The sequence below is a fragment of the Aedes albopictus genome, chromosome 2, assembly GCF_035046485.1.
Source record: "Aedes albopictus strain Foshan chromosome 2, AalbF5, whole genome shotgun sequence".
Classification (NCBI taxonomy): Eukaryota; Metazoa; Arthropoda; class Insecta; order Diptera; family Culicidae; genus Aedes; species Aedes albopictus.
Window position 1 is genome coordinate 137,241,082 of NC_085137.1, and position 17,258 is coordinate 137,258,339.

The window sequence follows — 17,258 nt, forward strand, 5'->3', positions numbered from 1 at the left end:
TTCATTGCTTCCGAAAATTGCTGAACTGGAAATTCAGAAATCCTCAACTCAAATTGCTCAAAGAAAATTCTATGAAATTCACAAAAAACTTCCTGACAATTTCCCAAAGAAATTGCTGGAAAAATTGCCATTAAAATTACCCTAGAATTTTCAAAGAAGTTAGCAAAGAATTCATATAAGAAAAACCAGAGGAATTCCTGAAGAAAATATTAAGGCTTTTCTTTTTAATTGACCGGATCCATTCTCAATATAAATTGCCGAGATATATTCTATAAAAATTTCCACAAACATTCACAAAAAAATTCAAAGAAATTCTAAGAAACAAATCATCAAAGGAATTTCTTAAGAAAATTTAAAAAGAATTCCAAAAGTAATTGCCATAAAATCATCGTGACAGAATTTTAAAGTACCGCCAAAGATTTTTTTCAAAAAAATTCCCGAAGGAAATCTTTAAGAAATTTGCCGAATCAATTTCCAAAGGAGTTACCGAAAAAGTTCCCAAAGTACTAATTGAAGTTTCCAAAATATTCCTTCGGATGAAATTACCAAATAAATGTTCAATGCAAGCAACATCGGATTTGCTGAAGGCATTTCGAAATAATCTACTGCCGGAATTCCTTACATAAATAATGAATAAATATAAAAGAAATTGTCCAAACAATTTTCATCAATATTATAGAAGCGATTTATAAACAAATTTCCGAAAGAGTTTTCAAAGGCATTGGCGAAGGTATACCGAATAGCATTGATAATGGGTACAAAAAATCGAATCTCACTAAAAGCTTCACTAAAAGAATCCCCAAAGCAATTGCCTGAAGAGTAATTGGAGAATTTTAAAAATCAAACATCAATAGTATTGCTGACAATAACAAAACAGTGCTTCGTATTGCTGACAATAACAAACAGTGCTACTAAAAAAATTGGCGAAGGAAATCCCGAGAAAACATTTCATAGGATTTGCTAATGAAATAAAAAGCCAACTAAAATAATAATGGAATTACCGAAGAAATTTCCCAATGAAATTTTCAAAGGATGCGTGAAAAGTGTTAGTATCAAAGTCCAAACATATTACCTAATAAATTCCTCAATAAATTGCCGAAACAATGTTTTGCCGAAAGCACAAATTTCTTGTATCATACGTACATACCAGACTTGATTATTAAAAATGTACGAAGTTGAACTTTTGACTTTTTAAATTATTATTACAATGTTGGTTTTAAGTAAGTCAGAATTTCAGCTTTATACAGCCAGATATTATCAATCCATACGAAATCGGGATTTAATGCGAGCGTCAGAATCTCGAACAGAAAAATCGAGGTTCGTGCGCACCAATTTCCAGGTTTCAACTGGATTGATAACACAGCGCAACATTTTTTTGTCTCAAGAGCAAACTTATGTGTCTCCGGAGGATTTTGGGCCGCTGAATCCGAATCCGGGCTCAGATTTGCTCTAACACGTCACAATTTTGAGCTATACCTCAATTTATAGGGCAAAATATGCGATTTTGGGCTTTTTTGACTGCAAGCCATTAAGCAAGGAAATATTTTTGTTAAACAAACAAAAGGTAAATTGGTAAATTAACATCTAAATTAACGACTCATGCAAAATATTTCGTTTTACCTAATCAAATTGGATAGATTTATGCATTTTATGTTAGTATGAAAACTTGCATGCAACTTTTGGAGGATGACTTGTATGGGAAATGTCGTACCTATCATAAATCGCTTAAAACTATCAAATTCGATTTGGTAAAACGAAATATTTTGCATGAGTCGTTAATTTAGATGTTAATTGACCAATTAACCTTTTGATTGCTTAAAAAAAGTATTTCCTTGCTTAATGGCTTGCAGTCAAAAAAGCCCAAAATCGCATAATTTGCCCTATAAATTGAGGTATAGCTCAAAATTGTGACGTGTTAGAGCAAATCTGAGCCCGGATTCGGATTCAGCGGCCCAAAATCCTTCGGAGACACATAAGTTTGCTCTTGAGACAGACAAAAAGTTATTTTTTGTTACGCTGTGTAATATGTTCGTGAAGCTTCAGAACGGAACTCAGGATTATCGAGTCCAAATTTTCTATGTGTAAATGTATTCTCATGGGCCTGATTGTTTTCAATCCATAAAACAATGGGGTTGTCGCATAGATTGTTCATCTCAAACTGAAAATACAAATTCCATGTATTATACGCAATCAAGGTATCAAGATTTCAAACCTTACATGGCGGGGAAAGTGTTAAATCAGAACAACGGTTCGGATTTTGCAAAAAAAAAAAACTGTTCTTCAAAACATGTACAGCGCGTTTAAATTTGCGGGCTAATTTTTCCCGCAACGCTGTATATCATTATACTAAGAAATTGAGGGTGGATCGGTATTTCCTTTTACAAAAAAAAAACAACTTGGAAACCACTGAAACTGGCACCCCCTAGGCCCCCCATAGGAAAAATCCTAGATACGCCAATGAACTTGCTTATATTTCGTTATACTTTTTTCCAGCTCACTTCGAAAAAAAAGTACATTTTTTTATGCAAATGCTAGTGCAACTAGAGCAATTTGTCGTTAACTTTTTTGTAGGACTTGTTTAGTCATATATCGTATTTTCAGGTTCAACATCTTAAATGCGCTGCGGGCGATAGAATCTAGATAAGTCAATTTAACTTTTTCATCACTGAGGGAGCGTCCATAAATTACGTCACGCAAAAATTGCCCATTTTCAACCACCCCTCCCCTCTATGCCACATTTTTTGTATGAGACCTCTGAAATTTTTGTATGGGTTGTCACACTTTACGGAACCCCCCCTCCCCCCCCCCTAAAAACGTGACGTAATTTATGGACGTTCCCTGATCAAAAAGCAACGAATCTATATCACAAACGAATAATGATTAAACTCACTTAAATTAAAACATTATTTGGTTATAGGATGATTTAGCACTTTTGGCAGTTTTGTTCTCGTGTCATAAACAGTTTCTCAGGAAAAACATTAAGCCCAATTTCAATTTCAATAGGTTTTAGAAAACACCCTATGACAAAGATGCCAAAAAAATCAAATATTCTCCTACATTTATTTCTCAAGTCTTTAATGAGATTTATGCAATTCAGTATCATAATTTATATTTTATATAACTCATTTTGGTATCATAATGACCATTTTTTCCGAACTGGTTCATTATGCAACTGAAATGAGTTGCATAATGAAAAATAGTTGTATAATGTTCATAATACAACTCATTTGAGTTGCATTATGAAAATTATACAACCCAAATGGGTTGCATTATGAAAAAATCATTGCATAAAATTTTGTATAGAACTCGTTGCAAAACTCGATTTTCTCAGCACTCTTCGTATTTATCAAACTCGGCAAGCCTCGTTAGATAAATGTACGACTCGTGCTGAAAAAATCTACTTTTTGCAACTCATTACATAAATAACTATTCACGGCCTGCTGACGCCTATGGTCCATTGATGCAAACCCTTTAACATCTCATTCTCTCAATAGTAGCAACGCGCAACGGGCTGGCTTCCGAGCTTAGTATTTCACCGCGTCTCGCCGAAGTAACATCGTTCGATTGTAACGTGCGCGCCTGATAGAGCAGAGTTCAAGTTTCAGTGCAGCAGCAGCAGCCTCAGCAGGTCGCGTGTGCGCGTGCCTCGGCCGGGCATATAGATTTTTCGTTCTTTCGTGGGGCAGGTCTGGAAGTGCGGGGTTCATATATGAGGGAGGGCGGCCAAACCAGCAAACAACTCGCTGACATTGACTCCGCGCTTAGTAGAAGTGTTGGTATTCGACGAGTGGCATATTAGAAGTGCTTGGTTAGATTGTTGCAGCTGTGGCTGCTCAGAAGCCTCGCGGCTCCAAGTGCAGATAATTCCGGTGAAAAAGTGGTTTGCGAAGAATGCTGCCCCTCTGGACCCTTGCGGTTCCAGCTCTGATAGGCCTGTGGGCGCTCAGCTGTTGGTTGTACGAGAATCTGAAATCGCTGGTGCAGATAGTGATCGCCGTGCTGACTCCGTACTTTGTCCCGGCGGAGAACAAAAGCCTCGTGGAACGGTTCGGGAAATGGGCCGGTAAGCGCGCTCGGTTGATTCGAGGAAGTGTCCTTTGGTCAACCGAAACGATTGGCCTGCATTTCCCGCGCACTTCCATTAATTATCTCTCTATCGTGTTGTTTCTTCTACTTATCGTCCATATGTATGTCTAACCAATAATACCGTATGCTACGACGACTAACACCCGCCGCGCCGTCAGTAATTACCGGTAGCACCGATGGTATCGGCCGGCAGTATGCCATCCAGCTGGCAGCCCGAGGAGTCAACATCGTTCTCATCTCACGGACTGTTGAAAAGCTAATGGCCGTAGCGAACGAGATCGAGCAGAAGCACCAGGTCAAAACCAAGTGGATAGCGGCCGACTTCAGTCAAGGCCGTCCAATCTACGACAAACTTCGTCGCGAGCTGGACGGCATCCCGGTGGGGATTTTGGGTGAGTGTGCGGTACGGGATGAGCGGATCTAGAGGGGTGTTATGTGTGCAAAACACGGTCTTGATTAGATACGAAGATGTGGCTGAACCGGTTTCGACCACAGGGGTGAGATTCTATTTGTTCGATGAAAATTTTGAAAGGAATTCGCTGCATACATAAACAATGATCTCCACGTGAACCCTAAACTTCGTGCGCAGAAGAAAATATTAATAAAACATCGGTAATTAGGACTGTTGTGATTCTAGAATCTCTCGTAAACAAAGGGTAGCGTCTGCGACTGTAAAACAAAATCATAGTGCGACGGCTTCATGTACCAAATATGACAAAAAAACTTTTCAGATTACTTTTTTTTTAATTGCATAAGGCATACACGATTTACTGCCACGTGATCTTAGAATATAAAAAGCAATATTCGAAATGAAATCCCTTATTGAATAACAGTTGAAGCACTAATCAGTGGAGAATGCTCCATTCCAGTAGGGATGTAATGCTAAAAAGAAACATAGATAGTATACTGAGTCGTGACGTATTTGCAGTCTGGACTGGTTTCATTTGAAATTCTAATGTGTAAAAAAGTAAACACGCGCAGTAGTATATTTGCGATTCAGCTGCACATCTTGAGGAATAGCAAGTTCTTACTTCGTATGGTTCATTGTTAGAAGTCGGTGAGTGGAACAGCAACTAAATAGTTGAATTTTAATGCAGCAAAACTTGAATTATCTGTTGCAATCTAAAGTTTTCCAATTCCAGTAATTCTTGATGAATCTGACCCAATGATTATAAAACTTGGTGAATTTGCAATTAATATTGTATTAAACACTATTCTGTGTGAATGCTTCTGTACTGATTCGGTTTATTACATAGTTAAAAATACAGCAAATATATAGCAACTGTTTATTAATTTTTGAAAAAAAAATCGGGTCTAAATAAAGTTCACAATCTATACATTTTTGTTTTTCAAAATTGTGTATAAAGGGTGGTACGGTCAAAATTTGGTCAAACAATTTTTTTCATAACTTTGGACTGCGTACACCAAAATAGCTGATTTTTGGACCAGTAATGATGCATTATATGTAGCTAATGCCATAAAATTTTCCACAAAATCGGATTAGTTTTTGCGGAGATATTGTTGAATCCTGAGATCTGCAATTTTAAAATTTTGTACAAAGAGGCTTCAAAAATAAGAACACATTTTTACTGTTTTATTTATAGAGCCAGAAATACTGAACCGAATTCAATGATTTTTTTTCTGTATATAAAGAATGCATGTCCAAATGTTGTGTCAAAATTTCATTCAATTTGATTTTGCCGTTTCAAAGTTATACATATTTGTTTAAGTGGCACCCTGTCAGTTTTTTTCATATTCAAACTACCACAACTTTGAAAGTATTGATACATAATGACTCAAAATTTTACTTAGATCATATTTGTATAATAGTATTATACTGTAAAATTTTCACATGAATCGGAGCAGTATAAGTAGTTTTAGAATCAAAAGTGTGCTCTACTGATCTTAAATTGTCAAAGATTTACTATGGAGCGCCTTTGTACAAAATTTATCTATATATCAACCAATACTTAATGGATGTTGATGGAAATTTTATGGAATAAGCTACACATAATGTACCATTACTGGTCCAAAAATCAGCTGTTTTAGTGTACGCAGTCTGACGTTATGAAAAAAATTGTATGACCAAATTTTGACCGTACCACTCTTTAGACAAATGGAAAGAGATCAAGGCTTGGTGTACGTGTTTTATGAACGACCATTATTTGTAACTCTTAATAGGTTTTATTGGCCGCATATACTTAAATATTCTGATGGTATAAACAAACTGTGCGGGTTCTGGAATTGCCTAATCTTTATTGAAGAATATCGAAATTTAACTTAAATATTTTGAACAGAAAGTATTTTTCTAAATTTTTCTAAAATCTATTTGCAGAATGCTATGCCTAAGCATAGATGTTTCACATTATTTAAGAGAGCATGTCAAACGTTCTTTACACGCAGAAAAATAAATTGTAAACACAATTAAATTCTAGTTCAAATCAACCGATTTTTCAGTTTACTATAGCGACAAACTAATTTCTAGTTTAAACTGAACTGTCCTATTTTTTGATAATACAAATATTTTCATTTGTCGAAATTTTTGACAGTTTTTTAAAACAAACAGAGATTTGGTATTTTAAACATGAAATAATATATTGATTCAAACGACTGCACTTTTGCCACTAACAAACCCGGAATGTTATTGTGTTGGTGACGGCAGCAGCTGCGGCAGCTCGGAAATCTATTTTTAGACCGTCGGTAAGCGGATAGGAAGGAGAACGGCTAAAAAAAAGTAAAAAAAAGTCGAATCCGATCAACTTTTTGTGGATGCTGTCGTGAGTACCTGCGCGTTATCCATCACGGCCAAAGCTGCACTTGGAAGTTGGCGTGATGGATTTGCTGCACCTTCTTCGTTGTGGCGATGTTGGGGCAAGCATTTTATAGATGTGTGAGTGCTTTCGGACCATGTTTATAATTTTTATTTTGTTGAAACAAATGAAATTTTTAACATTATATGAAATGATGGTAATCGGTTGTTTTTATCGATAAACTCTAAATAAAAACAATTAAATATAACTTTGGAATAAGTAAATTCTCAGTTTGAAAATCAACCATGCGTTTTATTGTTTTGAACAAGCGCCATTTTTCTGCGTGTACAATAAAACTTCCTTGGCCAACATATTCAAAATCAAAAAACTTCAAATTTTCAGATACATATGAGCATTGAGCATATAGTCGCACATATTCCACGCTATAGAACATCAAGGACACTCCTATACCAAATGCCATGCTAACCAGGTCTGTATTTGGTTTTCATATAGCTAAGAATTTGTCAAGGTGATCCTCCTCCATTCAGTGAAATGTATGCTAATGGACCACAATCTGTTCTTTATTAGCATAAGACGTATACTCGTTGATTAATAATTTCCACAAGTTTGCTTTGCATCCTCTGCATTTTTCCTTCTTAAACGTGCAAAAGAGTCAACTGAATAACCTTTCACTTCATGGATTCCTTCAGGGGTTCCTTCAGGATTTCCTCCAGGGATTTATTCCTGGGGAATCTAATAGTACACTAAAACCTCTTTTTATGCATGTTCGTTTTATGTACTTTTATGCCCTGCATGCACCATTTTTTATGCCCTGCATAAAAAGAGGGATAGCTACTCAGAACCAATATTGTGCATAAGAATATTTAATAATAACGGGAACTTTTGCAACGGCGGCCAAGGGGTGTTTACAGAGGAAAGCAAAGGAAGGTAACAGTTTCGTTTTTGGGTGTTTCCGAAGGTCTCATGTGCGTTACATGGGGTCCGAGTGGGTCTTAAGGGGATTTCGGAGTCATTTCAGGTAGTCTCAGAGAAATTTAGGCTGGTTTCAGAGACGTTACGGTTGCGTTTATAGGAGTTTTGGTTCAGGAGGATTTTTTGAAGCATTTCAGGAAGTTTCAGACCATTTTCGGCGTGATTCAGAGGCATTACGGAAGCGTTACGGAGGATTTTTCGGGGTGTTCGGAGCTTCTCAGGTGCGTTACATGGGGACCGAGGGAGTTTAAGGGGGATTGTGGAGGTATTTCAAGACGTTCTAGAGAGTTTTTGGCGGGATGCAATGGCGTTACTAAAGCGTTACGAGGAGTTTTCGTGGGGTTCGGAGCCTCTCAGGTGCGTTACATAGGGTCCGAGGGGGTTTAAGGGGATTTTGAAGGTATTTCAGGACGTTTCAGAGCATTTTTTGCGGAATTAAGAAGCGTTACGAAAGCGTAACGGAGGAGTTTTCTTGGGGTTTGGAGCCTATCAGGTGCGTTACATGGGGTCCGAGGGGGCTTACGGGGGATTTTCAAGGCATTTTAGGACGTTTCAGAGCATTTTTTGCGGGTCTTAGGGGCGTTACGGAGGCGTTACCTCCTGGGATTCCTTCAGAAATTCCTCCAGGGATTCCGTCATGAATTCTTCCGGGTATTCCTTCAGGAACTGATCCAGGGATTCCTTCAGGAATTCCTCCAGGGATTCATTCAGAAATTCCTTCAAGGATTTCTTCAGAAATTTCTCCGAGGATTCATTCAGAAAATCCACCAGGGATTCCTTCAGGAATTCCTCCAGGGAGTCCTTCAGGAATTCTTCCAGGGATTTCTTCAAGAATTCTTCCAGAGATCTCTACAGGAATTTGTACTGGGATCCCTTTAGATGTTTCTCCACGGATTCCTTTAGAAATTCCTCCAGTAGCTTCTTCCGGAATTGAATTGTGTATTCCTCCAGGGATTGTTTCAAGACTTCTATCTGGGATTCTTTCAGGAGTTCTTCTAGGGATTGCTTTAGGAATGTCTACTGGAAATTCTTCAGGAATTCTTCTGGGATTCCTTCAGGAATTCTTCCAGAGATACCTTCAGGAATTCTTCTGGGATTCCTTCAGGAATTCTTCCAGAGATACCTTCAGGAATTCCTCAGGAGATTCCTTGAGGTATTACTCCAGGGATTCCTTCCGGAATTCCTCCAGGGATTCCTTCCGGAATTCCTCCAGGGATTCCTTCCAGAATTCCTCCAGGGATTCCTTCCGGAATTCCTCCAGGGATTCCTTCCGGAATTCCTCCAGGGATTCCTTCCGGAATTCCTCCAGGGGTTCCTTCCGGAATTCCTCCAGGGGTTCCTTCCGGAATTCCTCCAGGGATTCCTTCCGGAATCCCTCCAGGGATTCCTTCCGGAATCCCTCCAGGGATTCCTTCCGGAATCCCTCCAGGGATTCCTTCCGGAATCCCTCCAGGGATTCCTTCCGGAATCCCTCCAGGGATTCCTTCCGGAATCCCTCCAGGGATTCCTTCCGGAATCCCTCCAGGGATTCCTTCCGGAATCCCTCCAGGGATTCCTTCCGGAATCCCTCCAGGGATTCCTTCCGGAATCCCTCCAGGGATTCCTTCCGGAATTCCTCCGGGGATTCCTTCCGGAATTCCTCCGGGGATTCCTTCCGGAATTCCTCCGGGGATTCCTTCCGGAATTCCTCCGGGGATTCCTTCCGGAATTCCTCCGGGGATTCCTTCCGGAATTCCTCCGGGGATTCCTTCCGGAATTCCACCGGGGATTCCTTCCGGAATTCCTCCGGGGATTCCTTCCGGAATTCCTCCGGGGATTCCTTCCGGAATTCCTCCGGGGATTCCTTCCGGAATTCCTCCGGGGATTCCTTCCGGAATTCCTCCGGGGATTCCTTCCGGAATTCCTCCGGGGATTCCTTCCGGAATTCCTCCGGGGATTCCTTCCGGAATTCCTCCGGGGATTCCTTCCGGAATTCCTCCGGGGATTCCTTCCGGAATTCCTCCGGGGATTCCTTCCGGAATTCCTCCGGGGATTCCTTCCGGAATTCCTCCGGGGATTCCTTCCGGAATTCCTCCGGGGATTCCTTCCGGAATTCCTCCGGGGATTCCTTCCGGAATTCCTCCGGGGATTCCTTCCGGAATTCCTCCGGGGATTCCTTCCGGAATTCCTCCGGGGATTCCTTCCGGAATTCCTCCGAGGATTCCTTCCGGAATTCCTCCGGGGATTCCTTCCGGAATTCCTCCGGGGATTCCTTCCGGAATTCCTCCGGGGATTCCTTCCGGAATTCCTCCGGGGATTCCTTCCGGAATTCCTCCGGGGATTCCTTCCGGAATTCCTCCGGGGATTGCTTCCGGAATTCCTCCGGGGATTCCTTCCGGAATTCCTCCGGGGATTCCTTCCGGAATTCCTCCGGGGATTCCTTCCGGAATTCCTCCGGGGATTCCTTCCGGAATTCCTCCGGGGATTCCTTCCGGAATTCCTCCGGGGATTCCTTCCGGAATTCCTCCGGGGATTCCTTCCGGAATTCCTCCGGGGATTCCTTCCGGAATTCCTCCGGGGATTCCTTCCGGAATTCCTCCGGGGATTCCTTCCGGAATTCCTCCGGGGATTCCTTCCGGAATTCCTCCGGGGATTCCTTCCGGAATTCCTCCGGGGATTCCTTCCGGAATTCCTCCGGGGATTCCTTCCGGAATTCCTCCGGGGATTCCTTCCGGAATTCCTCCGGGGATTCCTTCCGGAATTCCTCCGGGGATTCCTTCCGGAATTCCTCCGGGGATTCCTTCCGGAATTCCTCCGGGGATTCCTTCCGGAATTCCTCCGGGGATTCCTTCCGGAATTCCTCCGGGGATTCCTTCCGGAATTCCTCCGGGGATTCCTTCCGGAATTCCTCCGGGGATTCCTTCCGGAATTCCTCCGGGGATTCCTTCCGGAATTCCTCCGGGGATTCCTTCCGGAATTCCTCCGGGGATTCCTTCCGGAATTCCTCCGGGGATTCCTTCCGGAATTCCTCCGGGGATTCCTTCCGGAATTCCTCCGGGGATTCCTTCCGGAATTCCTCCGGGGATTCCTTCCGGAATTCCTCCGGGGATTCCTTCCGGAATTCCTCCGGGGATTCCTTCCGGAATTCCTCCGGGGATTCCTTCCGGAATTCCTCCGGGGATTCCTTCCGGAATTCCTCCGGGGATTCCTTCCGGAATTCCTCCGGGGATTCCTTCCGGAATTCCTCCGGGGATTCCTTCCGGAATTCCTCCGGGGATTCCTTCCGGAATTCCTCCGGGGATTCCTTCCGGAATTCCTCCGGGGATTCCTTCCGGAATTCCTCCGGGGATTCCTTCCGGAATTCCTCCGGGGATTCCTTCCGGAATTCCTCCGGGGATTCCTTCCGGAATTCTTCCGGGGATTCCTTCCGGAATTCCTCCGGGGATTCCTTCCGGAATTCCTCCGGGGATTCTTTCCGGAATTCCTCCGGGGATTCCTTCCGGAATTCCTCCGGGGATTCCTTCCGGAATTCCTCCGGGGATTCTTTCCGGAATTCCTCCGGGGATTCCTTCCGGAATTCCTCCGGGGATTCCTTCCGGAATTCCTCCGGGGATTCCTTCCGGAATTCCTCCGGGGATTCCTTCCGGAATTCCTCCGGGGATTCCTTCCGGAATTCCTCCGGGGATTCCTTCCGGAATTCCTCCGGGGATTCCTTCCGGAATTCCTCCGGGGATTCCTTCCGGAATTCCTCCGGGGATTCCTTCCGGAATTCCTCCGGGGATTCCTTCCGGAATTCCTCCGGGGATTCCTTCCGGAATTCCTCCGGGGATTCCTTCCGGAATTCCTCCGGGGATTCCTTCCGGAATTCCTCCGGGGATTCCTTCCGGAATTCCTCCGGGGATTCCTTCCGGAATTCCTCCGGGGATTCCTTCCGGAATTCCTCCGGGGATTCCTTCCGGAATTCCTCCGGGGATTCCTTCCGGAATTCCTCCGGGGATTCCTTCCGGAATTCCTCCGGGGATTCCTTCCGGAATTCCTCCGGGGATTCCTTCCGGAATTCCTCCGGGGATTCCTTCCGGAATTCCTCCGGGGATTCCTTCCGGAATTCCTCCGGGGATTCCTTCCGGAATTCCTCCGGGGATTCCTTCCGGAATTCCTCCGGGGATTCCTTCCGGAATTCCTCCGGGGATTCCTTCCGGAATTCCTCCGGGGATTCCTTCCGGAATTCCTCCGGGGATTCCTTCCGGAATTCCTCCGGGGATTCCTTCCGGAATTCCTCCGGGGATTCCTTCCGGAATTCCTCCGGGGATTCCTTCCGGAATTCCTCCGGGGATTCCTTCCGGAATTCCTCCGGGGATTCCTTCCGGAATTCCTCCGGGGATTCCTTCCGGAATTCCTCCGGGGATTCCTTCCGGAATTCCTCCGGGGATTCCTTCCGGAATTCCTCCGGGGATTCCTTCCGGAATTCCTCCGGGGATTCCTTCCGGAATTCCTCCGGGGATTCCTTCCGGAATTCCTCCGGGGATTCCTTCCGGAATTCCTCCGGGGATTCCTTCCGGAATTCCTCCGGGGATTCCTTCCGGAATTCCTCCGGGGATTCCTTCCGGAATTCCTCCGGGGATTCCTTCCGGAATTCCTCCGGGGATTCCTTCCGGAATTCCTCCGGGGATTCCTTCCGGAATTCCTCCGGGGATTCCTTCCGGAATTCCTCCGGGGATTCCTTCCGGAATTCCTCCGGGGATTCCTTCCGGAATTCCTCCGGGGATTCCTTCCGGAATTCCTCCGGGGATTCCTTCCGGAATTCCTCCGGGGATTCCTTCCGGAATTCCTCCGGGGATTCCTTCCGGAATTCCTCCGGGGATTCCTTCCGGAATTCCTCCGGGGATTCCTTCCGGAATTCCTCCGGGGATTCCTTCCGGAATTCCTCCGGGGATTCCTTCCGGAATTCCTCCGGGGATTCCTTCCGGAATTCCTCCGGGGATTCCTTCCGGAATTCCTCCGGGGATTCCTTCCGGAATTCCTTCGGGGATTCCTTCCGGAATTCCTCCGGGGATTCCTTCCGGAATTCCTCCGGGGATTCCTTCCGGAATTCCTCCGGGGATTCCTTCCGGAATTCCTCCGGGGATTCCTTCCGGAATTCCTCCGGGGATTCCTTCCGGAATTCCTCCGGGGATTCCTTCCGGAATTCCTCCGGGGATTCCTTCCGGAATTCCTCCGGGGATTCCTTCCGGAATTCCTCCGGGGATTCCTTCCGGAATTCCTCCGGGGATTCCTTCCGGAATTCCTCCGGGGATTCCTTCCGGAATTCCTCCGGGGATTCCTTCCGGAATTCCTCCGGGGATTCCTTCCGGAATTCCTCCGGGGATTCCTTCCGGAATTCCTCCGGGGATTCCTTCCGGAATTCCTCCGGGGATTCCTTCCGGAATTCCTTCGGGGATTCCTTCCGGAATTCCTCCGGGGATTCCTTCCGGAATTCCTCCGGGGATTCCTTCCGGAATTCCTCCGGGGATTCCTTCCGGAATTCCTCCGGGGATTCCTTCCGGAATTCCTCCGGGGATTCCTTCCGGAATTCCTCCGGGGATTCCTTCCGGAATTCCTCCGGGGATTCCTTCCGGAATTCCTCCGGGGATTCCTTCCGGAATTCCTCCGGGGATTCCTTCCGGAATTCCTCCGGGGATTCCTTCCGGAATTCCTCCGGGGATTCCTTCCGGAATTCCTCCGGGGATTCCTTCCGGAATTCCTCCGGGGATTCCTTCCGGAATTCCTCCGGGGATTCCTTCCGGAATTCCTCCGGGGATTCCTTCCGGAATTCCTCCGGGGATTCCTTCCGGAATTCCTCCGGGGATTCCTTCCGGAATTCCTCCGGGGATTCCTTCCGGAATTCCTCCGGGGATTCCTTCCGGAATTCCTCCGGGGATTCCTTCCGGAATTCCTCCGGGGATTCCTTCCGGAATTCCTCCGGGGATTCCTTCCGGAATTCCTCCGGGGATTCCTTCCGGAATTCCTCCGGGGATTCCTTCCGGAATTCCTCCGGGGATTCCTTCCGGAATTCCTCCAGGGATTCCTTCCAGAATTCCTCCGGGGATTCCTTCCGGAATTCCTCCGGGGATTCCTTCCGGAATTCCTCCAGGGATTCCTTCCGGAATTCCTCCAGGGATTCCTTCCGGAATTCCTCCAGGGATTCCTTCCGGAATTCCTCCAGGGATTCCTTCCGGAATTCCTCCAGGGATTCCTTCCGGAATTCCTCCAGGGATTCCTTCCGGAATTCCTCCAGGGATTCCTTCCGGAATTCCTCCAGGGATTCCTTCCGGAATTCCTCCAGGGATTCCTTCCGGAATTCCTCCAGGGATTCCTTCCGGAATTCCTCCAGGGATTCCTTCCGGAATTCCTCCAGGGATTCCTTCCGGAATTCCTCCAGGGATTCCTTCCGGAATTCCTCCAGGGATTCCTTCCGGAATTCCTCCAGGGATTCCTTCCGGAATTCCTCCAGGGATTCCTTCCGGAATTCCTCCAGGGATTCCTTCCGGAACTCCTTCCGGATTCCTTCCGGAATCCCTCCAGGAATTCCTTCTGGAATTCTTCCAAAGATTGTTTCCGAAATTAGTAGGAATTCCTCCAGGGATTGTTTTAAGAATTCCTTCAGGGATTGTTTTAGAAATTCCTCCAAAGAATCTTTTAGGAATTCTTCCAGGGATTCATTTCGGAATTCCTCCAAGGTTTCCTTCAGGAATTCTTCAAGAGATTCCTTCCGGAATTCTTCCAGGGATTCCATCAGGAATTCCACTAGTAATTCTTTCAGCAATTTCTCCAGGGATTTCTTCGATAATTCCTCCAGAGATTCTCCTGAGAATTCCTCCAGTGATTCATTTAGGAATTCCTTCAGGAATTGTTTTAGGAATTCCTTCAGGAATTGTTTTAGGAATTCCTTCAGGGATTCCTTCATGAATATCTCCGAGGATTTCTTCAGGAATTCCTCAAGGGATTCCTTCAGGTATTCCTCCAGAAATTCCTATAGGAATTCATCCACGGATACCTTCCGAAATTTCTCCAGAGCTTCCTTCAGAAAGCTCCTTCAGAGATTACTTCAGGAATTCCTTCAGAGATTCTTTCAGTAATTGCTCCAGCGATAACTTCAGGAATTTCTCCAGGGATACCTTCACGGAATTCTTCAGAGATTCCCTCAGGAATTGCACAAGGGCTTCCTTCAGGTATTCTCACAGGGATTTGTCCCAGAATTTCTCCAGGAATTCTACCAGGGATTCTTCCAGGAATTCCTCCAGGGATTCTTCCAGAAACTCCTCCAGGGATTTCCCCAGAAATTCCTTCTTCACCGATTTCTTTAGGAATTCCTTCAGAGATTTCTCCAGGAATTCCTTCAGAGATATCCCGAAGAATTCATCCAGAGATTCCTCCAAGAATTCTTTCATAATTTCTCCCAGGAATTCTTCTAAGAATTCCTCCAGGGATTCTTCCAGATATTCCTCCCGGAATTCTTCTAGGAACTTATCCAGAGGGTTTTCCAGGGAATCCCAACGGATTCTTCCAGGAATTGCTCCAGGAATTCCTATAGGAATTCGTCCAGGAATTGCTCCACAATTTCGTCCAGTAATTGCTCCAAGTTTTTTTTAGGTATTTCTCTAGGAATTCCTCCAAGGAATATAATAAATTCCTACAGTGATACTTCCAGGAACTCCTCCAGGGGTTCTTCCAGAAATCACATAGGAATGCTATAAACATGTCTTTCTGGACTCATTCAATGATTCTTCCAGGAATCTTTTTTAAGATTTTTTTCAAGGATTTGTCTAGTGAATCCTCTCCAGAAATGCGGCCCGAAAAATTCATCAGGGTTTTCTCCAGTTATAGTTTGAAAGTTTTTGCGGGGATATCTTCAGCAATTCCTTCAGGAAGTATTTTTCGAGACACCTAATGATTGAAGCATGCCTTGCTTTAAAAAGGATGCTTCATTCAAGTTAGTGGATTTGGTACAACTACTTTGATTCTCCATGATCCCTGAAGGATTCTCATGTTTGAATGTATAGCCCAGTTTCGTGTTCGGAAGGAATCGCTCAAGAAACTTCTTGAGTAATTCCTGACACAAACTTTCTACGGTGACTGCCATTTGAGTTATCATTTCTTCGCAACTGCGTACTGCGAACAGTTTCTTGAGCGATTCAGGCAAGGAATTTCCCATTCATCAAGATAGGCTAAGAAATTCCTTCTGAAATGCAAACAGCCCTTATCAGTAAAAAAAACTTTATTTTGGAAAGCCAGTCCTTACCAGATACATGTTATATCTCTGTATAAAAATATGCATTTTTTCCACATATCACAGATTATAATTTTTAGCTTAAAATATCTCTGGTATATCCCTACAGGATTGTGCGCTTGGATGAGTTAATGCAGAAATGCAAATGCAAATGAAATACAATAATTTCTGAACCGAAATTTAACACAAAAATAATGGAGCACTACAAATTCATATTAGAAATATCTATAGCGGAACACTACAAATGCATAATAAATTAGGACATCACACTTGGACAAAACAACACAGAAACAGATATTTTGCCATGTTACCCTATTGGATAACAGTTTCCAATGACAGGATGACGAGGTTTCATAAATGTTGTTGGTCCATCAGTCAATCCTGTAATCGTATTTTCTCTGGCAGGTTGCTTTTTGTTCGCAGCATTCTTTGCTTTCATAGCTTGAGTTTTGTCTAGAAATTTTAATCCTAAGGGGGCATTGCGATTCGGGTTTCATCACTAGAGTTCTATAACTTGAAGTCTGTGCCAGGGAAAGGTTTACATCTCTAGTACTTAATTACGGCCCGAAATGGCCTGAATGTAGGCAATCGAAATAGGATTGCGGGCCTCTATTCTGCCAGAGCCCTATAAATGTGCATTAATACTAGGGGAATATTTACAAGTTAAAATAGCACATTTAACATAAAAATAAAACTTGTAATAAATTCCTGGTCCCAATGAATTTTAAAAAGAATTTCCTTGTCTTCTTTGATAAAAGAGCATTCTCGTGCCTGCGACACAATGTTATGTATACAAAACGGTCAACTAAGGAACTGCTTATAGAACTCAAGCTGATGATCAGGCTTTATGCCAAATTGATAAAAAATAATATTTTACTATCACCAGTGCTGAAAATTTCAATACGTCATATCTAAATTCAACCACCTACAGCTCATTTTAGAAGCTGAACCTGAGAATATGGTATATGGAAAACATGTGCAGCTAGACTAGTTCTGCGAGAAAGTCACGGAAAAACCGCTATTTTTCGAATATTCATGGTAAATGTCACGGACTACCTTTGAAAAATGCCAAATGATATTCACCGTGAATATCATTGGGATTTTTCGAAGGTAGTCCGTGACATTTATCTTGAATATTCAAAAAGTTGCGATTTTTCCGTGACTTTCTTGCAGAACCGGGCTAG

The 17,258-nt window shown here is 43.9% G+C and overlaps 1 protein-coding gene across 1 annotated transcript in view; it reads left to right on the forward strand.

Annotated features, from left to right (window-relative positions):
• Window positions 1-3,517: 3,517 nt before the first annotated feature.
• LOC109417637 (inactive hydroxysteroid dehydrogenase-like protein 1) overlaps window positions 3,518-17,258 on the forward strand; it is a 59,718-nt gene continuing 45,977 nt past the window's right edge. The window contains exons 1-3 of the mRNA XM_062850502.1: window positions 3,518-3,815; window positions 3,871-4,063; window positions 4,245-4,478. Of these exons, the coding sequence (XP_062706486.1) occupies window positions 3,892-4,063; window positions 4,245-4,478 (406 nt within the window). The 5' untranslated portion in view covers window positions 3,518-3,815; window positions 3,871-3,891. The remainder of the gene's footprint in view (window positions 3,816-3,870; window positions 4,064-4,244; window positions 4,479-17,258) is intronic.